The following is a 27265-nucleotide window of genomic DNA, read 5'->3' as shown; positions in this document are numbered from 1 at the left end:
ATGTAGATGAAAACCTAATTCAGGAAATTTGTTTGCTACGGGACTTGATTTTGAATGAAAGAGATGTAAATAAAGCACAAGACATATTTCAATGCATACTAAATAATAATTAGAATGAGTTATTTCTAAATATATTAACTGTGTTAAAACTTTAATTTACGTTGCCGGTTACTATAGCAAGTGACGAGCCCTCTTTCAGCAAATTAAGATTATTAAAGAATTATCTTCGGTCAAGCATGTGTTCAGAACGCTTAAATGATGATGTCGTGTCCGCATTACCACGGGAATGGGGGGCAGTAGCTTCTGGGGGTAAAGTCTCCTGAGAATCCGAGGGCAGAAGTTTGATTTCTAGCTCATATGAAGATGGCACTCACACACTCGCTTGCACATCCCTTTTTACAGGGGAGGGGGCTCATTCACACTCCTAATAGATAGAACACAAGGAGAAGAACAAGCATGCCTGAACCAGGACTCGAATCCTGGACGTCCAAATAACGGGGAAGACGCGCTGCCCCTAGGCCAGGACACCGGCAGAACACTTAAATGCAATTGCTATATCACACATCGAAAAAGAAATTTCAGAAACTTGTAATTTTTTCTGAAGTAATTGATGCATTAGCAAAAACAAAATCACTCATTAAATAAAATTAATAATATGTGTTAGTTTTTGTATTTTCTTTATTTCACAAAAAATTAGGGCCCAAAATGGGTTCTTTCACCCGGGTCCCTTCATAGAGAAGGCCGACTATGGGCAAAGTAATTCTCTTAGGAGGTTTGGTCTCGTAGTGAACTTTCTTACTCTCTTATAGGGATGACGAATATTTTAAGAGTGGTTATTACGTAACCAATATCAAAAAGTCACAAATACAAGTGATCAATACTTTTCAAAGAGGGGTGTGATTCAAATCCTTGATATGATCTTACTGATGATATTTCGATTACAGGTTTTGGATCACGATAGAAAGTAACAATCGATACGATATCACTGAAATTTGCCGGAGCGGGGACTTCACTGGAAAGTAACAATCGATACGATCTGTCCAATGGAAATTCTCGAAAGAAATCTGTGATTGGATTGAAAAGTGAACGGACCGGTTATTGGAATTATCGTATCGTATCATTGAATTGCATATCACTGAAATTTATCGGAGTGGTGATTTCACCGGAAAGTGCGAGGCTTCACTGGAAAGGGCGAAGTCACCGCTCCACTTTACGGGAGGGACCGATATTCGTATTTGATGATGCATTATTCCATACAGATCATTTTTAATTGCTCGTGACATGATTGACTTTGATTACATGTATTCTGTTTACTGCTGGCGCCATCTATAGGTAGAATATAAGACTAAAGCAAACATTTTAAAGAAATGACATATATTTTTAACTCACCTTTTCCAGAAAATGGTTCACTCTAATAAATAAATTAAATAAATAGTTTTGAGAAAAAAATAAAATTTAAAAAGTAAGCTAAAACAGATAAATTAATTCAATCACACATTACTTAAATTAGTAAATTAAGTATTAATTACAATTAATAAATTTTATATTTAATATTAAGTAATAATTTTTAATTAATAATATGATTGAAATAACAGATATTTGGAACGCATATTTAAAAATAACAATAGCAATATTATTTGTTATTCAAAAAATCGGGGATTATGCATCTCTACTCTCTTAAGCGCTATGTGTTAGTGCGGTTATTGAGCAACTGCTGTTTGCCTATGTATTGATGACACTTGCAAATGCTGGGAATACAACATTGCTATTCCGTATTTAGCCTTTTGGACTTCTTCCACTGTATACTCACAGGACGGATTTCCGTAATATTGTTATCTTCTGATATCTTGTGGATTCTGTAGACTATGGTATTGATCCCAAATCTAATTCGGTAAAATCTCAAGTGATGATACTTGATGACAATTTAAATAATTTCTTTGCAAATATAAAATTCATACATTTCAGACAAAACATCAAACTTTTGATATTCGATGGACAAATATCCAGGACAATTCAAAACTTAGTTCAACAAAATAAGTGATACAAATGGTTGGAAAAGACAATCAATTTGCATCCAACAGGAAAGCTCTAGAATTCTGATTTCGAGATTCCCATCTAAACCACCTTTGTAGAAATGAGCTAGAAGTAAGATGATCGAATCCCTCAGAAAATCTTCATGTTATTAACCGAAGATGTGGAGCGATTATCAACCTGCTTACGTTGAGTGCTCTCAGAATGTTTCGGAAAGTCTGGCTACTCAATACTTCGTGAATGATATCGTAGGCAAAGATGCATAATTTTTAACGAGATTAAAGGACACAAAGGAAACTCTGCTCTCGCTATCGGAAGCATGAGGCTACAAAACTGTTTCGAAAACATTTAAATAAGTGAAATCAGTAAGAACTGAAGATGTCGCCTGTAAAGAGAAAAATAATAAATTTGAATTCCCATTGCAAACGTTCGAAATATTGTCAAATGATCTTGAAACTAGGAAGAATGTCGTTACTCGATGGAATCCTAGAGTGCGTTGTTCCAAATGCAATGATAAAAAGCACTTACTGAAAGAAGGCCGAGTGATTATAGGAAAATAAGCTAATGTCCATTTTGTGGGGTGAAGTCTGTTCTCTAAATAAAGACCATGAAAAAGGGCTGAAAATGTTTGTACCTAACGGTGGGAAAAATTGACTCTAATGGGAAGGATCTGTTTGTGATATCGCATGTTTGATACTGATGGAATATCGGTGTAAATAAAAAAATTTTTAAAGATAAATCTTGACGTTGCAGCAGAAAAGGAAAGAAAGACTTGCTTACACGACTACTATAGTTTTTCCTTAAAGACTGCTACTGGTGAAAAAGCAAAAATAAACGAGAAGATGAATGTATCAATCGAATGAGGATTTCAACGATCTTTTCACTCTCTGTGTGGATTTTTTTCACAGATTTATCTTCAAAGTAGAACATGAAAAGAACATGGGACGGACAAAAGAAAAAAAAAATCTTTGTTTTCAAACATTATATAGCACTGTAAAGAATCATCTCACGGAAATGCAGATGCTATTTTTTAAAAATTTCTGAATTCAGAGTTGCAAAAATAACTTCAATAACATACTAAAGCTCAGAATGGATACAGTGAAAACTTTAATGATGGTAGATGAGGATCCCTTGTCCTTCAATGAGATCTAAAGAGAGCAACTGGAAAATCTAGAAATTAGAACAAATTTGGAAAAGAAACTTAATTCGGCGGATCGACTTCTTGAAAAGAAATCACTTCGGAGAGCCCACAATAAAACGATACTGGAATCTTTGGGACTCATATTTTATATCGTTAAATGAAAAAAAAATGATTATGGCAAATCTTGAAGATGGTAATTATTTTTTTCAAAGAGAAGAGTTCAAGTAGTTCAACAACAGAGCCAGCGGAGGACATTTTGTACTTATGGAAATTTGTAATAAATCCCAAGGCTGATTTTATTTGGACCGATTTCACGCTAATGTTGAAAAATGGTGCAGAGTATCCACACCAGCGAAATTTGAAAAGGATATAAAATAAGAATTAAAGATCTCTTGTAACGGAGTGGGAGAAAAATTCGAAAGAACACCTTTAAATATTTCAAAGCTTTTATCCTGATTTCATAGAGCAATCAGCATATCCTAATATTGATGAACTATTTCATCAAATGGCTTGAACATTTTTCATTCTTTACTAGGGAATAATTGTTGTCAAGGATTTGTTCGAGAATGTCGCATGTTAGCTCGCCTATTATATTATATTCAGATCAAAGTACAAATCTTTTCTAAGTTTTGCAAACTTTTGGCTTTGCTGAAAATTCAAACGACATCTTTATATCGTAAGTTCGATGCCGTAGTCGAGGGAATCAATTGAATGGTTTATAATCATTATTTGTTTCAAAGAATCGGACTGAATGGGACACATATTTTCCATATTTCCTCTTGTACTATCGGAATGCAACCCATAAAGCAACTGAATGGATTCCAGTAGGGATATCCATTTAGACTAATATTGCGATTGTCATGTGATCTCCTCTTTGGACTAACGTGTGATAAATTATCCTCTCCAAATAAATATATGAATAATTAAGAGACACGTCTGAAAAGCGTTTGTCTGAGAGCGAATTAATCTCTCCAGTGGACGAACAAAGACTCGTCATGACATCAGACCGCTAATGAAGGAGGATCAAGTCCAGCATAACCCGAAGTTATGATCAAAGCCGGAAGCTGGAATAGAGCTTGGAGTGATCTTGCTCCATTTCAAGAAACTGAACGGGGTGCGTAGTGAGAAACTGCTGCAAAAATTAAGTGCTCTTAAGCACTTTATAAGCACCTTAGCCCCCAAAACTAAGCACTTTTGTCAAGTATGCATACGTAAACTACACATTTTCTAAGCATAGTATTTTTTTTTTATGTTTTATAATAATGCATAGTTTTTATTGAAAACATTTATTACAAATTAATTTCAAATGCTTATTTCTTTAATTTTAATATTGATTTCTGTCTTTGCACAACGTCTCCTATTGTAAAATTATGCCGTTTTGGATTTGACAAAAATATAAAAATGAAAAAAGAAAAAAAACTATTAATACCAAAAAAAATTAAGTCAACTTTTATAAGATTAACAATAAAGATCTGTGAGCTTTTTTAACATTTCTTAAAATTAAAATAAAATATCAGATAGATACAACATTTCCGAAAATGTCGAAAGTGATGCAGAAGCTCAGCATGGCCGCCACTTTTGTATCTGATTTTTATACAAGCAACAACAATTCAGATGAAACATGGCTGGAATGGAAAGAATCAATTTCTTCCTGCACTGACGCATTCTATTACGTAATTTTATTTGCAATCTTATAAAACTAAGAACTAAAGCATTCCTATGACTATTATCACACTGCTGGCAAAACTGGCATGAAATGGATGATAGAACAATGTCATGTTCCCTTTTTAAAATCATTTTTAATAGAAAATAATAGCAGCGTTCACAAATGAGCAGACTAAAAAGAAATTGTCTTATCGCCTCTTATTCCTAAAGTGTAGTAAAAGTCTTTTTTGAACGCTTAATGTTTCTAAAATTTAGTGAAAACCTGCTTTTTAACCTATAAAAAATTTTACTTAAAAAATGACACAATAAACGTTATATATATTTTACGAAGAGGTGAAAATGCTTTAACATGTCCTAGTTTTCATTAATAACGGAAACCAATTAATAAAATAAAAAAAAAAATCAGCTCTGTAGTTAGAAGCAAAACGGAAATAAATCAGCCAGAGCGTCTACCCAAAACTTTCTCGCATATTGCCAGGAAATGCCTCGTATGGCATTGGTTGGTTGGTTAGGATTTTTTTGGCGCAAAAACCATACTTGATCATGCTGCGCCAAGCAAATGGTAAAATCATAGACCAAACTATAAAATTACATATGATAAAATATAAAAGAAAAAGTTATCAACATGCAAATTCCAAAAATAAAAATTCAAGTACGTACAAGGTTAAAGTCTAAATGAAACAGTGGTGCAAAAAACACATTACAATGAAGCATTGAAGAAGTCAAGCGTGAACAAAAGTTAAAAGTATTAAATACAGGTGTAAAAGCCAATGGATTTTAAAAATTTAAAAATGTTTGGGTGGAATTTCTCACCCACCAGGTCTTGTAAAATTAATGACGATGACTTAAAAAAGTTTAAACGAGAGGAATTAAAGGATGGGCATTCGATTAAAATATGATTAATGGTAAAATCTACACGACATGTGGGGCATTTAGGTGCCATCTCGCCAAAAATAAGATGTTTATGCGTATAGCGAGTAAGTCAGCCATCTAACTCTCCAACCCGCCACGAAGGCACACGGATTTAAACCATAAAACTGAATGACCGGACCGCCGCAACAGCAACATTGGCGGGAACTGTAGTTGAGTCCTAAGGGCCGCCACCGGCCACGGTACAACCCTCCCCGAAAGAAGTACGTCCCGTTATCGATGAGAGGAGTCAGATCCCCCACCTATTAGTGTACTCCTCCAGAGTGGCGAGATCCAACCACCATGCCGGAAGCATCTCATCCTCATTTCGAGGTGCCCCCCCCCGGGGGGATAGCGTATAGCGAGTATGTCCTATACGGAGGCGTGTCAATTTGACATCAACCTTTCGTATAGGGTGAACAGGCAACAAATCAGTCCTGGGTTTTATTGAATGCAATTTGTTGTGGATCTGCAGATCCCATGATTCTTGCCAAGTAGCAAAAAGTCGGCATACAAATGATCATCACAATATGGGAGGGCATGAGATAGAAATGTTGATGCAGATTTAGCTGCAAAATCAGCCCTTTCATTTCCCGAAATACCCGCATGACCCGGAACCCAGCAGAAAAGAATATTAAAACCCCTGTTTTGCAATAGCTGCCAGTTAGATAAAATTTGGATAGCCACTGGATGCACCTGGTTGTGAAAATGTGCCAGTGCCTCCAAAGCACTCATACTATCGGTATATCATAGCGTATATAATAAAATTACGCTAAGCTGAAGGCGGAATTTCCTGTAGAGCGCAAAAAATTGCCACCAACTCAGCAGTAAAAACAGAATTGTTTAGACGATAGCTGAGTGTATCAGATGGAGTCACAATGGCGCAACCAACATGTTTATTTGATTTTGAGCCATCTGTATATATGGCATTGGCGTCCAATAGTTACGGAATATTAACATTATGCGTGAATTAAATACTTTCACTGCTTCTATCTCCCGTGTGATCGTTGACAAGTTCTTTAGGATTCATCTCTGACCAGCGGTTCAAAGTATCCGAAATGCGAATTTGGATTTTATACGCATTCTTCCCAATTGATTAAAACAAAAAAATGACTCAAAAGTACACTTGTTGTCAAAAATTACATACCAAATTTGATATATTTAAGTCACTACATTTTTGAGTTATCGCGTTTACATATTTCTGAAAGAACAGACCAACATGCGGTGAACCCCTCGTTGGATTTGGCAATTTCCTCGTTGGATCAAAATTTGGCAGATGTTTATACAATAGATATTAAATCTGTGTACCAAATGTTCACGATCTAGCTCTCTTCGTTTTGTCATTACCAAGATAACTTATATTCGAGTAGCTGAACAGATAAGCAGATTTCCTCTAAACTGATATTGCTGAAAATCTGCCAGTTTGATGTGAAGACCCCATACCAAATTTCATCCATTTAGCTCAAAGTGTTTTTGTGCTATCTTTGCCAAAGACAGACATTTTTCAAAAATGTTCGAATTCAAGTAGGTATAAAGCTTGAAGATTCATTAAAATCTCGAGTGCGAATTGTTTGAGGATCGCAATATTTTCTCCAAATTTCATGCATGAGAAAGTAAAAATGCCAATGGAAGCATTTTTTAAAAAAAGTCTTTCTTGAAACCAGCTCGAGACAATATATTGCATTTATTCAACATTTAGCAAATGAAGAATTTTATTCAATGAACATGCTATAAATTTTTTTAAATAAAAGCAAATAAAGCTTTTACTACAATTTTAACAGCTGCGGAATAATATGATTCAACGATTCGAAGAAGCAATATTATTTTGAATTTCATTATAATAAAAATCTTTGTTATAAACTGTGTCCAAAACTAATTTCTAAAAAATTATTAAAAAAAAATACATTCAATCAAACAAAATTTTTATTTTTCCTTTATTTATCTATAACCTTTATTTATTTATATTATTTAACCACCAAAACAATTTTTTTTGCGATAATATGCTTTGATGCTATGATGAAAACACATTAAAATTCTACTTTTTAATTAAACTTCAAATTAAAAGTTTGAAAAATCCGTTCTTAGTGTGCCTCTAATACCCAAAGACCATGCTCCTAACTTCAATGGCTGGGCGTTGCTCATGACTTTATACATAAAGAGAGCTTTCACTGGGGAAAAAATCTCTATAAAAGGTATAAAAAGAGCCATTATAAAATAATAGAATCTAACTCCTAAAAAAAGAAAAAAAAATTGTAATAAAATAAAATAAAAACTTTTTATTTCTTTAAAAACATTGAAGTAGCAAATCCAACAGTTTCTTTTTTTCTTAACCAAAACAAATGTGACAAGATTAGTCCAACAAATAAATATGTTCAAATGGATGGGGTCATACAAAAAATACCGCCAAAGTTATCACGATCATTGGACATTTAAAGGTTTCAAGCTCAAATTTCATCATACTGGATTTTACGCGATCGACTAACATATCGCAATTCATTACAATTCAATATAGGTACCTGTAGCAGGTCGCTCAAGCGATTGCTCCAAAACAAAACTATAAGGAGAATAATGATTGAATATATTTGTGTTTTTAAAGCAGTTTTTACCATGTTCGATATATCGTTTAGGCGCATCATATTCATCCTACTATTTTCATATTTTTTGTTGATCGGACCATATCACATATTCTTCTTTAACAACACATAAAACTTTAAATATATACTTACCAGGCATAACTTAAATAAATTCTTTAACTCTAAAACATTAAAAATTGAAATGTTTTTAGATTTGCATCTTAATATGTGCTGGAACCCTTGGAATACTCCTTCGAATTCTTCCCCTTTGTTGGTTTCCTTTTTTGATACATCCGGTAAAACAAGCCTTTACGACCATGATTTCGAATGATCATATTTTATCTTGTGGGGAAACAAAACGAAAAGCTTTCTTCGTCTTCATGAGAAAATTAAGCACTTTTTAAGAACCTTTCCTGAAAATTAAACCCTTTTAAGGTGCTTTTTCAAATTTAAGCACTTTTCATGACGCTACGCATCCTGTTACAGCGTTCAAAATTAAGCCAAAAGATATTGATATCAATCAGCGTATTCCGCATTGATCATACCGCTGTTACACGAGATTGCTGGAAAATATAGTTTTTAAGAGGGAAACAGTACTACAAGTTTACATAATTGCTTTCCTGCCCAGTTAGTCTGATAATTACAAGATCAATGTCCCTCTGACTTGGCGAAAAAATACAAGCATTATAACAATATCTCTATTAAGACTCAATTTCTAGAAGAATCGACACTCTGTCATGGCGATTATTTAAGTAAAGGCACTTAGGGAACAAAAGGAATTTTCTTATTATAATTTCGATCGTAGACAGTACAGATCGGGAGAAAAGAGTCAACTCCTCGACGAATTTGGTTCCAAATTTAACAAGCATTTACACTTTAGATGTCCATCTGCTTACCAAATTTCATTCATCCAACTATCATTTAGTAGTTATTGTATTAACTTATACTCGGACAGATTCCCCTCACAATTTCACAGGAATCTAAAGATTTGATTTTAAGTCTGTATAACAATTTTCTCCTTCTGACTCGCAGCGTGAAGTTGTCGTGTTCATCGATAGGAAGGCAAACTGTTCTTCGAAATGGAGGTGTAGCAATTCTTCTTAGTGAGATAAGTAGTTTTACAAATGTAGTAATGGGTGCTAAGTCAGAGACTCCCGACCTTGTAGACAAAGTGGCGATTTTGACAAGATTGAAGGATCACGAATATTCGAGAATCTTGTCGGCAGATTCCTTATTACGGAAACTATAATAAAAGCAGCAGACTGTTATAGTCTGTCAGATCGTGTAGAGAGAGACAATTGAGTTGAACTCAAGGAAGTAATTAAACTAATTTTCATCTGCGAGTTCTCTGAGCGCTTTGGGTTGTTTCGAGTTCTTAACAGCGATAAGAAATGAATGAATGTATCCGAGACTGAAATTTTATGCGAAAACATAGTTCTTGGATGCTACCACTAAGGCATGACTATTGCAGATGTGCCGGAAAAAATACGTGAAAATGCAGCATCCGTTTTCTCTAGATTTCGAATCGTCTAGAGAAGACTGCTATTCACAAGAGTTCGGATAAGTGCTTTTGAATGATGTGAGCCCAAGGTTCATTTAACATCGGATGCATAAATGATGAGAGTAGGGACAGTTAAGATTTGATAATTTCGTAAAAGATGATTATTTCTGGATGTTATCTCTGATAATGTAACATTTATTAAAGATTACAATGGAGAACTGCATACCTGAAGACTTTAAAAAATTAATTCTCAGTTGCTGTCCTGAAAATGTAACTTTAGCTACAGGAGCAAATAATTAAGAATTTCCTCGAAGATTGCACTGTGAGAACGCTGTTCATAGGTAATGGCAGATCTGAAATAAAATTTTGGTCTTATTTTCTTAAGAACTGTATATTTTATAAAAGATTTGTGATATGAAAACGTGCCAAAAAGTTCAACACTTAGTTGATGATACAAAAATAAAATCACGTGGGAAAGTTTGAAGCATTATGTAGGTGTTATAGGGGCAACCTCGGGGGTGTTTCTACCGGCACCATTTGAAATGAACGACCCATCATGAAAACGAGGAATGGCGTCATGATAACAGACTATTCAAGTGAAAGAAGATATGAATAGATTAAATAAACAAATTGAGTCAAAAAGCCCCATTAATAAATTAATATCAGCACTGAAGATGGCATCTTCAGCCATTAAAAAAGAAAGCAAGAAAAAAAATTTGTACGGCCATTTATAATTTTGAAAATTATGTCCAACATACAACAAAAATGCACTGCATTTTGTATGTCAAAATCATTAATATAAATACCTAATTATTGGCCAGCAACTTTTTCTTCAAATAAAAGAATAGAATCGAAAGAAGAAATAAATAAGAAAGCATTCTGTGCCGTGGGCCCTTCTCTTTCACTAATTTAAATTCCTTTCTTTTATAAATATTTATTTTGCTCACTTCATAAGCAAAATTAAAAACTATATGGAAATCCATGAAATTCTGAGGCAATATTGCAAGTTACCATTAAAGCAGTGGTGCATAGTCATTTTGACTCCATTGCCCTTTTAATTTGTATAATTTAAGATAATTTTGTAAAACATTTTCATTGAAAATAATGATTGTGAAAATAAAATTTATAAAAAAAATCCCACAGACATGTTTTATAAAAGATGTTTAAGGATTAGTCAACATTTAAAATTATTTTGAGCATATATACAAATCATATAAAGCAGAAATAATACCTTAATGTTAATTTAAAAGAAACACTCTTCTTAAAAGTTTTGTAAACTTTGGATAATTAAAATCATCTAGATTTCTGTAATTAGTTATAAATCCTTGGTGATAAAAACTTCTTTTAAAAAAATAAATCTAAATAGTCAAAGTTAAAGGTTTGAAATGGTTTTATTGCAATTAAAGGTTTCTATAATCAGCTATTACGTAAAATGCAAATTAATTGTATAGCCAAAAGACTAATGTCTTCTTGTTTGATGCTGATCAAGCTTAATGGGGGAAAAAACAAACACACTTTACTTGTGAATTACAAGTTTTATTTCAAGAAAATATCTTTCAATTTTATACACATAAACATTCAAAGAGGTGAATTTTTAAAGAATCTATTTTTTTTTATTTACAGCTATACAGTATATATTTCACAATAGTTTTCTTCATGGAAAAGGCTAACTTTATGAAAGCAAATACATCATTCATATAAATTTGTCTTTACAACTCATGATTTAGTGATTTTTTGATGAAATAGATGTCCATCAAAACTGCACTTGAAAGTATTCAAATATTTTTACAAAAATGGGAGATTCATTGGTACAAACACAAATTCCACATTTGAAGCACAGCTTAGTAAAAAATTTGTAAGCTGTAGTACAGTAAAAAAAGAAAGAAAAAAAAATCATCAGCCAGAAGCTACGCATTTAGCTTTCCCTGGGTTGAAGATGATTCGGCGCATCATCAAACATGTATTTCAGTCTATAAGCTTCAGCAACTAGGAGACTTATTTCATTATCACTCCAGTGTAAAGTTGGAAGATTTTGTAAAGTTAGCATTAAGCCCTAGGAAAAAGAAAGCAATTTTAATTAAGTGGAATAGTTACTGAAATATCAAGTTCAATCTGTTGTTTAGTTTCAATTATACTTCAAATTCATAGTTCCATTCTTAGAAACCAAAATCTAAGTATAGAAATATAAAATATTAAAAGCTTTTAATTTTTTTTCTGTTTAAAAATATTCCAAGACATTTTACAGTTATATCATATCAATTAACATCAATACAAGTAACATGTCTAGAATAAATTATATTAGCAAAAAAACTAAATTTATTACTTATTTTCAAAAGTACGCTTATAATTACTATATTCAAAAATACTTTACTTATAATCATTAGTATTTTTCAGACATATTAAAATTCATTTTATTTGCATGTTAAGAGATTAAAATCACAATTAAAGTACTCTTAACCTTAACCACCATATGCTTACTACCAGATGTTAATTTCACATCTATTACTAAGTATTCACTTAGTAATAGATGCCAAAGCAAATTCATAATTTAGCCGAAACAAAATTCAAAATCTTAATTCCACAAGAATCTCTAACCTTACTTTCAAATAGTGCTTGGCAGATTTAAGAGGAAAAAGAAAGAAACAGATACAAATCAACAAACTTTTATTTACATTCAAATATATGAAGTAGAAACAATGTGCCATAATTTAACTTTTTTTACAAATCACATAAAAAAAAAATTGTATTTCTTCTGGGGCTCTGAGCACAATGAAATAAAATCCAAGAAGTTTTCGTGGGACCCTGCATTCATTTCATCCAAAACAGGATCAAAATTATATCTAAAAATTAAAATCACTAAAAAAAAAAACCTAAACATCAACTTACTTGAAAATCTTTTTCTTGTAACAATTCCCTGGACCAATATTTGAGAAATGCAGCACAAACATATAAATGAAAGTTGCTAAAACCATTAGGTTCAGACTAAAATAAATAAAGCAATTTAATTAAAATTAAATACTGTTGCTGAATTCTACTATTGTTTGAAATATTTTCACTAAATTACCAAAAATTTACTTCATTTCCAAATTGCATATTAAAATTTATATTTTTCATTATATAATTCAACACATTTTCTTTGAAACCGTTTTTGTTTTTAAAGAAAATATTAAACGAATTTTTGTAAAATATTAATATGAAATAAATATTTAGAACTTTAATCACAATTTATGTATAAGATAAATTTTTATACATAAAACTTTTTCATAAGAAACACCAAAATGTGACTGATATTCCAAATGACAGAATTTAAGCATTCAATTATTGGATTTGTAAATGTAACATTATGGTTTAATGTACATTGTTGTAATATGGTTAATACATGTATATAAATATTTCCATTTTTAAAATGCAGAAATTTTCACTTTATATGTAAAAAAAAAAAAAAAATGTTCAGTTTAGATTTCAGATTTTTTTTTCCCCACGTTCAAAATTAACAGCTAATCTGAAAATAAATAACTGTTAATTTTGTACAAGCTTATTAATGCATAGAAATACTTATTATCAGTTTACATAATATAGGAAGCAAGAAGAAGTACTAACCAGATATGTATCCCATAGTCTTATAGTGCAAGCTAATGGTAACTCTCTCATTAGCAAATTATTCATCCATCGAAAGGAAAACTGTAGATATTCTATGGAATGCCTCTTCAAATGATTGTGTAAAGGTGCTGTAATAAATATTTACATTTCATTAATGGCACTGTATAAGATAATTAAATTATTTGGTAATTAATGTAATATTTAATGTTAATTCACAACTAACCATCTATACGTTGAATGAGCTCTTTTAGCATGTGAACTTTTTTCTGTATTCCAGGTTGGGCAAAAGTATAATTGTCCTGAATTCCATCTAACAGTTTTGCCATACACCAATAACTATCAGCCTCTACTTGTTGCAGAGCATCTGAAGACAGCTGACTAACATCATAGCTTTCAACATCGGCTTCTGTTCAGTTATTTAAAAATAGTAAATATTATTTCTTGCCATATAACTAATGAAATGGTTCAAAATCTTACATATATAACTTATTTATCATGTTCTTCTTCTATATACCACTCATAATTTTAACTATTCCATATTCAAAAAAAAAAAAAAAAAAAAAATGTCTAATGGAAATTAAACACGGGAAAGAAATGAAAAAACAGTATATTTTTAAAAAAATGACTACCAGCAAGTTCTAATTAATTTCTAATATAATAAATGTTAATTATAACATTCTGAAGCACTTGAAGATGAGTTTTCAAATAATTTGAGATAATTTTGAGTAGGAAGAATTTCTGTAACATACTAAAGAATTTTAAAGGAGGGATGAGATACCATTTAATTGTGCATTAAAATCAGGAAAAATATCAAGAGGAAAATATTTTCAATCCATTTTTTTTAATATTTTCTAAACATTTAAAGGAGATAAAAAACAAAACTGACCCACAGGAATGAAATCCTGCAGGAAAACAACAAAAAATGGTGTAACAAGATCATTCATCCCTTGAACATAGCCACTGGCAGGATGTCTAATTGCAAGTATGTACAGGATGCGCTCAAATGCCTGCAAAAAAATGGATTGTACTTATTATAGACCCTTTAAAATAAAATATATGCATTATTTAAAGGGATTTAAAAAAATTATAACAAAATGAAAAATTTAAGTGCCAATAATTACTGCCACTAAATAATAAGTATTCTACAAACAACCATTGTCATTAATTAACAGCCTATTAAATCATATTCAATTTACCTATAAAACACGAACATCCGACATGATTTTTCCTCTTAGCAAATTCAGGCATTGAAAAATGGCTTAAGTAACATTTATGTAGTTTCATATATTTGAGACTTTTTGTGATAAAATGCTGAAATTTTGTACATGACCTTATTAGTCTATGAGGCATATTTTTCATTGATTTTTTCCTGTGTGTAGAGGGGCCTATAAAAATTTCAATTTTGTATTTTTTTAAAGTTTAACCCCCTGAAAATTTTAATCGATTTCATAACAGTTTGCACCTTTATGCAATTTTGTAATTTACAGTACATGTCTATGATCAATATTTAACGAGTAAAAGCCGCAGTCGTTTTTGAGACACCTGTATACTATATATATATATATATATATATATACACCAAATATCCCAAAAATGACGGATGAATTTTGAAAATTAATAAAAAGTATCATTTGCAGCCTTCAGCAAGCAAAATCGGAAAATTTAAACCCACCAAATTGCAAATTTAATTAACATTGCAACCAACAACCAACATTGCAACAAAAAAAAAAGTATGAAAAAGTTACAAAATATAAACAAATTAATAATGATGTTTTTAACGAGTAGCAACAACGGGGCACAATCTGTGGCACAAATTTCCAGACATCCGTACAAACATTGTCAAATGAAATTGTCTCATATGCAGTACAGATGTATTATTTAATTTCCGCAATTATTTGTCGAGTTAAGCGGTACATTAGGTCTCCTAAAAAGTCACATGACATTAAGTCTAATGAATAAGAAGGCTATGTCACGCCACTCCCTGTATCGATGTCGTAATTCAAGGCAATTACACGACCATTGAAATGTTCGCTCAAGAAATGAAATATGGTAGGCGTTCAATGTGGACGAGCACCATCTAGCACGAATAAGGAGGCTTTGGACTCTCCTCCAAAGCAGTATAAATCACCACAAATTCTTCAGAATCCTAAGATACTGTGCAGCATTTATCGGTTACTATCGAAAAAATGGATCAATTATTCTTTTGGAGAAAACCGCGGCCTAGACCATTATTTTTGGGGAATATAGAGATGAAGATACAGCAGTATGAAGATTTTCGGTTCCCAAATTCGTGAATTCTGCTTGTTGACATAGCCATAGAGGTTAAAATATGCTTTGTCCGAGAACTATACAGGGTGTTGCCGAATTCGACCGACAAATTCAGAGAGATGATAGTAGGCATCAAGAGGATAAAGAATCACCATACAACATGGGATCCCAAATGACGTTTAAGGGGTGAAAATCGTAAAAATATAGGGAGGCGGAAAACTCCTGGAAACTGTAAAAAATTAATAAAAAAATAACAAATGGTGTTTCAACAATGAATTTTTAAAAAATTAAAACACATTTTTAAAGGCTGTATTTTATATAAGTAACATGCCGATTTCATGAACCAGGGGGTCGTAAATTATTGAAAATGAAAAAGTAGTTTAGAACCCTTATCTACAAAAATATTAAAACTTTAAGAAAAATAAAAGCTTTAAAATATAAGGAACTTTATAGTCTTCAATTTGATATAAGTGTAGAGTGTGAAAACTGAGAAGGTTTTAAGATATTCCAGAAAAACTAAAATGTTTGCTGGGAAACATCGCTGCAACATCGGCATTGCAAAATTCTGCCGAAAAATTCCGAGGAGTGATAAAAGGCACCAAGATGATAAGAATTTCCAAAGAAATATAAAGTCGCAAACGACGATGAAAATTGATTTGGTGGAATACAGATACAGCATACATTTACAGAACAGACATTTTAACATAAGAAAGGAGATGATGAGAAACTTCAAAAAATTTCTCAATGTTGCGGTCGTGAAGGTCATTACACAACCGACTCCGACGTTTAAAGGACCGTCGGACGCGCTCAAACATATCAAGTGTACTTGCGATTTCTCCAGCAGCGACGACGATCCGTGCTACGAAATCTTCCACTGTATCCAAAGGTGTCTAATAAATAAGAGATTTCATATGGCTACAAAAAAAAAAAAAAAAAAAAAAAAAAAAAAAACCCAAAGGATTAAGGTTTGGGGAACGTGGAGGCCAATCCACAGGTCCGCCACGTCCAATCCACCTCCCAGTATATGTATCATCTAGGTAGTTACGCATAGAATTCGAAAAATGCGTTGGTGCACCACCATGCATTAACCACATGTTCTGGCGTGTAATGGTCGGAATTCCTGCAGTAAATCCGAAAGGACGTGCTGCAAGAAAACAATGTACTTTGCGCTACAGAGGCGTTTGGGCATAAGATAGGTTCCAACAGATGATCTCTGAGAATTCCTGCCTAGATGTTAATACTAAATTTGTGTTGCATGTTCGACGAGATAGTGATATGGGGATTTTCGGATGACTAAATATGTGCGTTGTGCGTGTTGAAGACGACTTCTCTAATAAAGCAGGCTTCATCTGAGAATAAAATTTTTGCAGGAAATAGTGCATCTTCCTGTGCGGTACCAATCATCCAGCTTGCGAACTCCATCCGACGTGGGAAATCGTCATCGCATAGGAGTTGGACTTTCTGCAAGTAGAAGGGGGTACATGTTTTCAGCACCATTTCGTGCCGAATACCCAATTCAGCTGTAACTGATCGCTTGCTTGTCGATGGGATATCGGCAAAGCGCTGCAAAACTCGGTTTTCTGTTTCAGGTGTGTGCACACTGCGTTCTTGCACTGCATTTGGCCTCATTATTTTGATGAATCCGGTCTCCCGCAACCTTCGATCAATATTTGCTAAGGTGCTGTGGTGTGGACAACGCCTACTTGGATATTGCTCTTGGTATATTCTTTGTGCTAGGCGTCCATCACCATCCACTCGGCCATAAATTAAATGCATATCCGCACATTCGTCATTCGTGAAATCTGACATGTTGTTTGCGAATGCAACTTATTGACTATCAATTCTGCACCGCTCTTTAATAAATACAAACTGCTTTTATACTCCAGGGGTGTTTGTGGGACCCCAAAAAATCCCCTGAAACTTTTACGGACTTACTACCGGCATTTTGGAGTTTCGAGAAGGGGGAGGGGGGAATGAAAAATTACAATTATGAAGTATTGAATGACCTAATTATAAAAGTTTAATGAATTACTTTTTTTGCAAAATTAATAACCATAAATTTTCAAACATATAAACTACTACATTTTATGCAAATATTTTAAATTACCTGAATTAATTCTTTAAAAAAAAATTATCTAATTTCTGCTGCTTTTTTTTATTTTCTGATGTTTGTGGGCTTGTCTTTCTTTTGTGGTGAACTTCATAATTGCAGGAAGGTTGACTTTTATTTTCCTCTTTTACAGTTGAAGAAATTTCCTCGAGAACAGCACATGCAGAGGTAGAAGCAGTTTGCTTTTCTGCTAATGTAGAAGGTTTTTCAGAGACTTTTATAGGTGACTCATCTGAAATACATGTTTTTAAGTCCCCTTGATATGTTTTCCAACTTCTGTTCATATTCAGTAAGAGATCTTTGTGAATTGGATCAGTCATTGGATTCTTTGAGCCATATTTTTCACATGAGGTTTCTTTAGAAGCCATTAAATCATATTTAATAGTCTGCACTGCATCTAGGGAATCAATTTTAAGAGAGGTTCTATAGTCATTGACAAGTGTATCCATTAAGTTGAATGCACTTTCCACTAATGGGCCATGGAAGCAGCTAAGGCAGGCTTTGACCAATTTAGTCAATGTAGGATACTTATAATCATTTGTGAAATCATCTTTTAAATTAAAAACTTTAGACCAATATTTATCAATTGTACACTTGACTTGATTTCCACTTTCATCAGATGTGTAGAGCATTTCTTTGGTGATATCAATATCACTCTGGTATAACCTTATTTCAGCTTCTACTTTTGTCTTTTCACTATCACTAAAAATATGCGACATAAAAAATGATAATTTTTCAAAAGCTAATATTGCACTGGTTTTACCTCTTAGCTCTGGATCTAATGCTGTAAAACTAATTAGACATGAATTTTTAAGGGATAATTTCTATTTCATATGCTGAAATTTCAAAGTGAAATTCTCTTGCGTACATAAATAAAAAAATATTTCAATAAGCGAAACGAAAAATTTACACGTGCATCAATAAATGAAACGAAAATTTTACACAGCGGAGAAAAAAAAGTTGCGAAGCGATCAATGACAAATAGCTAATACGGCGAAAAACCCCCCTTCTCTGCTTATTGGCGCCACGCCAGGAGAGATAAGACCTTTGAACCCAGAGTCACGTGATCGCACATCTGGTCGAACGAAATCTCTCCCTTTTTTTTTCTGCCGCGCCTACTTGCCGAAAAGAATCCAGAAGAGAATGTCCGAGAACCGGGGGAATGAGTCATAACTCGCAATAAGAAAAGAACAAAAAAGAAGTTTTTTCCCCCTTTTCACGCATTATCACTGCCTTTGGAGAAAGAAAGGAAAAGTTTTCACCACACACACTGACCTTGCGTTTTCTGCTTTCAAAGCAAACAAAATTACCCAGATCAAAATAAATAATTCATTATTATTCCTACTTCCTTTTGAACGACGATCCCCGGAATTTCCGGGTATCGAAGTTCAAAATCCCCGGAATTCCGGGGTTTCCCCGGAGCACAAACACCCCTGATACTCTTCGAACCATCAATTCTGCAATGATCGCTGCTTTTATATTCCTCGAACGCATGGAAAATTTACATACGAGAATGCTTCTTCTTCTCGACTACCTTGTTCCAAATCCTCGCACTACATTTTAATATCAAGTTAAAGAGTATAAAATTGCTTATATTTGCAAGTTTTTATTTTTCTTAAAGTTTTAATATTTTTGCAGATAAGGGTTCTAAGCTACTTTTCGTTTCCAATAATTTACGACTCCTTGGTTCAACAAATTGACATGATACTTACATGAAAAATAGCCTTTTAAGAATGTGCTTTCACTTAAAAAAGATCATAGTTGAAACTCCATTTGTTATTTTTTTATTAATTTTTTACGGTTTCCAACAGTTCTCTGACTTCATGTATTTTTACGATTTTCACCCCTTAAACGTCATTTGGGATCCCATGTTGTATGGTGATTCTTTATCCTCTTGATGCCTACTATCATCCCTATGAATTTGTCGGTCGAATTCGGCAACACCCTGTATATTGCAAACATTGAGTTCGCCTTCATCACAGTTGTAGCATAGAGTTCGCGAAATTATACTTTGCATCAATGACATTCGGACTTAGGAATTGGGGATTCTGCCTCTTGTACAGGAACATTTTTAAGGCTGTAGCATATGAGACGGTGCATGGTCAATCTTCGGAGTTGAACGGAAATATGCTGTTTGACTACAGTATTCGACTCTGCAACTGAAACATACGGGCGGCAAACATTTCCACTATGGTCATCATTCACATTCCTGTTCGTTCGAATTTTTGGAATTGATCCGTTATCGAATTGTCTGACGGTCCTTTTCTTAGATCGAATTTCCTTTGAAAGCAGATTTCCAGGTAGCAGAACTCTTAAACAAGAAATATCTGCTGTTCCAAGGAGAAAAACCTTTTGGCGGAGCGAGCTTGCAACCCCAAAGCATATGCTATAGAATGGCGATTTAAAGAACTTCGTTTTACTACACCTGTTGCTGATCGCCTATAGCATCGCATCTTGTTGGTAATTTTAAATAAATTTGCAATTTTCTGGGATTAAATTCCCTGCTTTCTGCAACGTAACGCCGAAAACGATATATATCTATCGCATTTCATCTTTTTTAAAAACTGATTTTCAAAATCCATCTATCATTTTTGGGACATCGGATATATATTTTCTAATTCGTCAATAAAAGTAAGTTAGGATTTAAAAAAAAGAGAAAAAGTCTAATTTATTTTTTAAAAATATTTTAAATATATGTTCCTATATTTAGATATTCACTACATTATTTTGATTTATATCAAATTTATTCCATAAAAACAATGCTTATTTATTTCTAAACATATTATTGTTCTTAAAATATGGAGAATGCATGCATGCTGCAGCAATTGGTATTTAATTTTGGGATCATTTGACCCACATATTACACGTGTATAGTAAATGTGAATAGAATACAGAAATAATCTACTTCATTTATATAGTACAAAAGCTATAAGACAGTCCATTCTGAGCTACTTAGCATTTACTTTAGCTTCTAATCCCCCCTTAAAAACGCAATAGTTTACAAGAATTTAGATCCAACGAAACATTTTTTCTTAACCGAATCTAGACAATTGACATGGAAACAAACTTGTGTTGATTTGGCCCCATTGTGATAGTGAAGAATCTTACTGAAATATCTCATCCTTTTAAGGATGCCATACGCCAGCAAGTGGCAAACCAGTGTCCTGTTGTTAAATTCCTCATTCATTCTTAGATGCAAAAATTACAACCTCAACAAAATTCTTGTTTTGAAAAAGTTTAATAGTTCAAAACCAAATAACAACCAAAATACTGATCAAAGTAAGTTGTTTTCCTCTCAAGGTTTTCACTTCATATATGTACAAATTTGTCAATTGCCACGCACAGTCAATTAGTATTAAAAAACATATTTAGTCAATGCAAAAAAAAAAAAAAAAAAAAAATTGATATTTTACTGTATAATTTTAGGAGCTTTGTTTGGTACTGCAGCAGGGTTGCCACTCAAATGCAGGAAAAAAAAGAAAAAAAAAATCAAAGTATTTATATGCAATATGAGAGGGAATGAGAGAATAGCACTCAGATGTCAGTTATAATGCAATAGTAATAATTCATAGTTTTAATGAATGAAAAAAGCTAGGAAAGAAAGCAACAATTTAATATTATTCAAAATTATAGTATATGAAAAGAACGTTTATATTTAGTCAGAAAAAGAAAAAAAGAAAAGGGGGAAAAAAAATTCTCTGCATTTATTTCCTTGAATTAGCATGACAAAATTTACATATCAAGGGGATAGATGATATTGATACCTCTCATGCTATTTAATTGTAAGTCACACAAAATTAAAGACTTAGGTGAAAGAAAACAGAAAATAATATTTTTGCTATCATGATATAAACCACTTAATGATTACTTAACAAAAAACATTACAAGTAAGATTTTTTTTTCATTCATTTATTTTTATCAATTTATATATTTGGCCAGCCATTTCTGCAGATTTTTCAGTCACCAGTTTCATTTTTTCTTTAATTCTTTTTGCAACAATTTCACTTGCAATGTTGCTTTGCATTTGTTGGACTTCTTCTTTTCCCTGAACTTTTTTCAAAAGTTTCATAATACCTTGCATAAGCTAATTTAGCATAACAAAGCAAATATTTTGACATTGGAACATTTAAAACATCTCCATACAAGTTTGACATCATACATAATGAATAAAAAAAATCATCTTTCAGATTTTCAACAAACATATCTGTGTTAATACTAAATCTACAAACCACAGATGCATTGCTACTTGACAACACATGAATAATTTTTACAACTTCCCCAAAATCATGAAATTCTTTGGACTTCAAAATAGAATCGAAATCATCTAAACAAATTTTTTTTGTTACATAAACTAAGCTGTACTTTATATTCGTTTTTTTTCTTTTGGATTTTTTAGGAAAATTTCATATTGCATCTTTGTATTTCTGGATATAATGGGAAAATTTTTGTGTTGGAATAAAGAAGTTGCGGAAAGAGAGAAATATGTATGATTCAGATTTTTATGTGTAAATAAATTATTTTTCACATGAATAGTTTTATTTTATAATTACTATGACTAGTGTAACATTATAATAAATAATTAAATAGCAAAGTGTTTATTACACTGACTTTTTAGCAAAATATACAAAAGCCCCAGTTTTAAAAAAATATGTACTTAATTAGTCAAGTGCTGACTTGTAGCTTCTTAAGTATATTCTGGTAAGTATGATCCCAAAAATGATTGTTATGTATATAACATATTTTTTCAGATATCTGATTGACAAGAGCACAATTTTAGATTGAACTTCAATTTATTTTTCGATAGGAGGCCATGAATTATACTTGGGAAAAACTAGCGGAACATACTGGGCTCAAGTGAAAAAGTGTGATAACTTTTCACCTAAACATTTATATTGAGACATTCTTATAGAGATTTTTTTTTTTAAATGATTCAATTCAGGAAAGGGAATCTTAGGTATCTTTGGAAAGAATGCTATGGACTTTAGAGATTTTTATCCCTATGCACTGTGAGGACTGAAAAGTCATCATTTTTTTTAGAAAAAATAATCAAATAAAAAAATGGAGATAGAAATGGAAAAATAGAATAGGGTTTGATTAACTTAAGAGATCACACACATGCACACACGCACTATTTATACTGTCCTAATTAAACCCCTGTTTAAGATCATCAAATTCTATTCTAAAATTGTAGATAAAGTTATGTAGCTAACAACAAATTGCGGAAGATATTTTGTAACAGTTCCCGAGAGTGAATAATAAATTTTTTGCAGTTAATGTACAGAATCTGCAAATCATATCTATAAACCCATGGCAGGTAAGAAATAGGGATGCTTGATATTTCATACAGTAAGTATCCATATCATTCAGAATGCAATAAAGTATTTGTACTGAAAATGATTCAAACAAGTATTTGTAATTACCATTTGGACAATTTCTTGTTGAAAGAGTGGAACCAAAGGACTCATACGTGGAACATCTATATGGATCTATAATCAAAGAAAAAGGCAAAGAATGTTTTAAAACCTAAGAGACAGGACCAATTCAAATCCTTATAATCCATTTAAATTACACCTACTTGACGATAAGTTTCATGATGCACATCTTCATTTCTGATGTCATAATAGCGACTAACAAAAGTCTGATACTCTTCCTTCCGTCTCTGTAAAAAAGATTCTCGACGTTCTAAGCAAGTAGGTAGATAACCCTATAGTACAAATGAGATAAAACTTAGCAATTCACATTAAAAATGAAGCTTCAAGTTCCCTAACAAAATTTATTTCTGCTTAATTAACCATGTATAACATATGGTTCTTAATATAATATATCTTTAAGAAATTAATTTAAATATATGATTATCTAAATCAAAATGCTTTCAATCCTATAACAATAATTTTTATAGAAATATTCCCTTATTTCAGCTTTAATTTATGTTAAAAAATAATTCCTTAGTACTTTATTACTTATTAATTATATGGCTATATACCAAATTTAGAGATAATTTGATTGTTAAAAGAATGCTATTCTAAAAGAAAGATGTTCATTCTTACCGATAATAATTTCCATGTAATGGGTCTAACTTTCACTGGAATGCCTGACCAACTTAATTTTCTTAGTTCCTCTGGAGGGAAAATTTATTTCAATACTTGAGAATTTAAGCACATTTAGAAACAATTTAATTAAGCAAAACAGAGCTATTATACAATGTATGAGAAAAAAAAAAATCTTATATTTCTTCCAATCTTTTCTAACTGTTTTAATTAAAATCAGTTTATTTTTGCATATGCCAATGTTTTAATTTTTTCTATTATACTTAGAGTGGAATTAGTTATTACATTGAAAAAAATATAACAGGAGGAATAATTTTCAATGAGGATAATAATTTATCTGAAGTTATACTTGTTTTGTAAACAAAGCTTCACTTTCAATGAAGGGAGGAGGGGGGACCGCAGACTTGTCAAAATAATTCAAAGATAATAAAATTTATATTTTAGACAGAAGAATGCAAATAATAAATTCAAATATACCATTACTTTCATGTTAACTTTGTCAAGATGCTTAGGTGAGGAGCACTAAGGATGCATGTTATGCTGATCTTGTAGTTATTATACCAAAACTTACAGTCCAAGTGTTTTCAGACTACAGTTCAAGAATCTTTATTGTTAGACACCACACCACTATTGCTAATTTCATACACTTTATTACTGTATAAATTCTCCACATTTTAAATGAAATAAAATTCATTAAAAAGATGTTAATTCCACGAGAATCTTTAACCTTATTTCTAACCTGAGTTTGGCAGAATAAAGAAGGAAAGGATAAGACAGATGCAAATCCACAAAACTTCAGATATACTTAAGTAATCGAACAAAAAACATCATGTCATTAATTTTATTTTATATTTTAAGTTGCTTTACTAAAACTAAAATTCATAAACTACTAGTTTCTCAAGTACAATATTAAAAATGATGGCATAATTTTGGACAATTATGGAAAAAAAAAAAAAATCATCATGACAGAAAGGGTCAGGTTCTGGTTATTCTGGTTACACTTTGCAGTAAATCTATATGATTAAGATTTTGACGTACGAATCTCCCCCTTTCCAACATCATCAACACATTGTTTATAATGTTCATAACTATGTGAGAATATAAAATAATTCTACATTTTGATTGCTCTATAAACAGAAGTTGTATTCTTCATTAACCTAGTTTTATAACCCTCCTTTACAAAAATTGTTAAAATGGCATATTCCATTTTAACAACCAATAAATCAAGAAACTTCCAACTTACCAACTACTGAGACAGATAAGACCTTACACAAATATTTTTTTTCACATTTTCTTAGAATTACTAAATTTTAATAAAATATTTCAGCTGTAATGGTCTATGTAAAGTGAAACTGCATACCGAGTTTCAACTTTTTCTTTAAATAATAGATAATACACATTAAAATCAACCAAATTCCCTTAATGTTCAGACTGAGTGATGCTAAATGAAATTAAGTAGGTGCATTTTATTAATCATAGGAGAATTTTTGGCAATATTGCTGTCTATGAACATTTCTCACAGCAAATTTGGAAACCCTATCCGAATAATAATACTAATAATACCGAATAATAATAATCTACACACTCAAAGACCATTTCAGTTCTGTGAAAATAAAATGAACATCATAATAGTATTAATTCCAAGTCCCAAGTCTGATAGCTGCCTTGAAATTACATACATAGAGAAAAGATGAATGACTGACAACACATCAATATCCATTTTCCATTGACAAAATTTAAAAAATAAAATCAAGTGACCGACTGATTTTTTCTTATCTTTCAAAAAATAATGAACGTGTAAGTTGTCTACTTTCAAATGTCTAATGAAAAATTAAGTACTTCACTGAAACTCTCAGTACAATAAAATAAAATTCAAAGACTTTTCAAAATTGTGGGAATTCTGATAAAGTGACATACTTTCAAGGTAAAACTTTCAAGATATATAATAAATTGATTAGACACCCAGGGAAAAAAAAAAAAGAAATTAAATGCTGATTGATGAAAATTATTCATAGGAAAATAGTCTGAAACTGGAGTAAATAGCCTTTTTACTGACATTTACTAAAAGCCTTTAAATTTATCCTTAAAGAGAAAAGTGACACAAAAACTTCATTACAAATATTTGATTTTCAGCATAAAAATTATATTCTAGTGAAAATCGAACAAAAGCTCCCCCCCCCTCCAATTTAAGAACAGTCTCATATCAACCAAACAAAGTTCCTAAAATTATACAATAAAATATAGAAAAACAAACATTTATTTTTTGATTTTGACTATGATGCTATTTAATGTGAACTGAATGTACAGCAAATTTGCATGCATCATATGGAGTGAAAAAATGTACTTAATTTTTATACTATTTGAGAGGAAAATTACTTACTTAGATCAGTATTTTGGCTATTAAGAAGTTTCTGAAATGCCTGAAGACGTGCAGCTTCTCGCTCTGATGACCCATCAGAACTTGAAATAGAGAGATTCTGAGTACTAAATAACGATGAGGGTTTCTTGTGAATCTGCCGAATTCCAATACCTGGACCAGGAAGTGGGGATGCATTTGAAGTGCTGTTACTTACTGCAGAACCTTTAGACTCATCCAGAGATATATCACCTAGAGAGTATGCAACTTATATTCGTCTCACCTTTTTTATTAAATATTGCAATGCTGAGAGAAAAAAAAAATCACTATTTACTCAGAAACACTTTTTAAATTTTTTTGCAGTAGTAAAAAATACTATTTAACAGATGTTACTAATAAAATTACAATAGAAGAGGAGGAAATCCATAGCATTGAAAAAAGTGAAAGAGAGAAGGGACAACAGTTGTTTCAGTTATGTTTGCTATTCTAAAAGATAAATTTCAGAATTTTTCAATTGTTTTTGATTTTCAAATTAAATTAAATATTTTACTTTTAGATTAATATTAAAATTAAAAGACCGCTTAAAATGTTCAAAAATGGTAGTTGCTTTTTACACTTTGGGCATTTAGTTAGTTGTTCTACAGGATTATAATACAGTTATTATTAATTATCACTTAATATAACTCTCCATAATAGATCTTGAGGAAATGGTCATTAAAATAACTAAACATATCATAGCAATACAATCTCAAACAAAGCAAAAAAAAAAAAAAAAAAAAAAAGTTTAATATGCAAAAGGAGAAACCCTCTTGCACCCTTCTCATTCTCCCAGACCAGACTGCAGTTTAAAACTTGGAATATAATTTCCTAGATAACATAAGTTCATTTTCTGCAGTCAAAAGATGCTTTCAAACTTCAAGAAAGCTATTGAAGCATTACACATGAATACAAATATTTTCAAATGTTTTTTTAATTACTATAATAGAAATGGTTTCAATTCTCTAAATTAGATCAGAATTTGGCAAACCCAAACTATTCTATATATGCCCTTCTTTTCATGTCAA

General features: G+C 31.8%; 1 protein-coding gene across 1 annotated transcript in view; it reads right to left on the bottom strand.

Annotated features, from left to right (window-relative positions):
* Nucleotides 1-11407: 11407 nt before the first annotated feature.
* Nucleotides 11408-27265, bottom strand: part of LOC129966787 (TBC1 domain family member 22B-like) — a 40363-nt gene continuing 24505 nt past the window's right edge. Inside the window, exons 5-13 of the mRNA XM_056081350.1 lie at nucleotides 26226-26453; nucleotides 23846-23916; nucleotides 23374-23502; nucleotides 23219-23284; nucleotides 14307-14427; nucleotides 13644-13826; nucleotides 13421-13548; nucleotides 12707-12802; nucleotides 11408-11873 (exon numbers count right to left, since the gene is read on the bottom strand). Of these exons, the coding sequence (XP_055937325.1) occupies nucleotides 11736-11873; nucleotides 12707-12802; nucleotides 13421-13548; nucleotides 13644-13826; nucleotides 14307-14427; nucleotides 23219-23284; nucleotides 23374-23502; nucleotides 23846-23916; nucleotides 26226-26453 (1160 nt within the window). The 3' untranslated portion in view covers nucleotides 11408-11735. The remainder of the gene's footprint in view (nucleotides 11874-12706; nucleotides 12803-13420; nucleotides 13549-13643; nucleotides 13827-14306; nucleotides 14428-23218; nucleotides 23285-23373; nucleotides 23503-23845; nucleotides 23917-26225; nucleotides 26454-27265) is intronic.

Source organism: Argiope bruennichi, chromosome 4, assembly GCF_947563725.1.
Source record: "Argiope bruennichi chromosome 4, qqArgBrue1.1, whole genome shotgun sequence".
NCBI lineage: Eukaryota > Metazoa > Arthropoda > Arachnida > Araneae > Araneidae > Argiope > Argiope bruennichi.
This window is presented reverse-complemented; position numbering and strand designations above follow the sequence as displayed.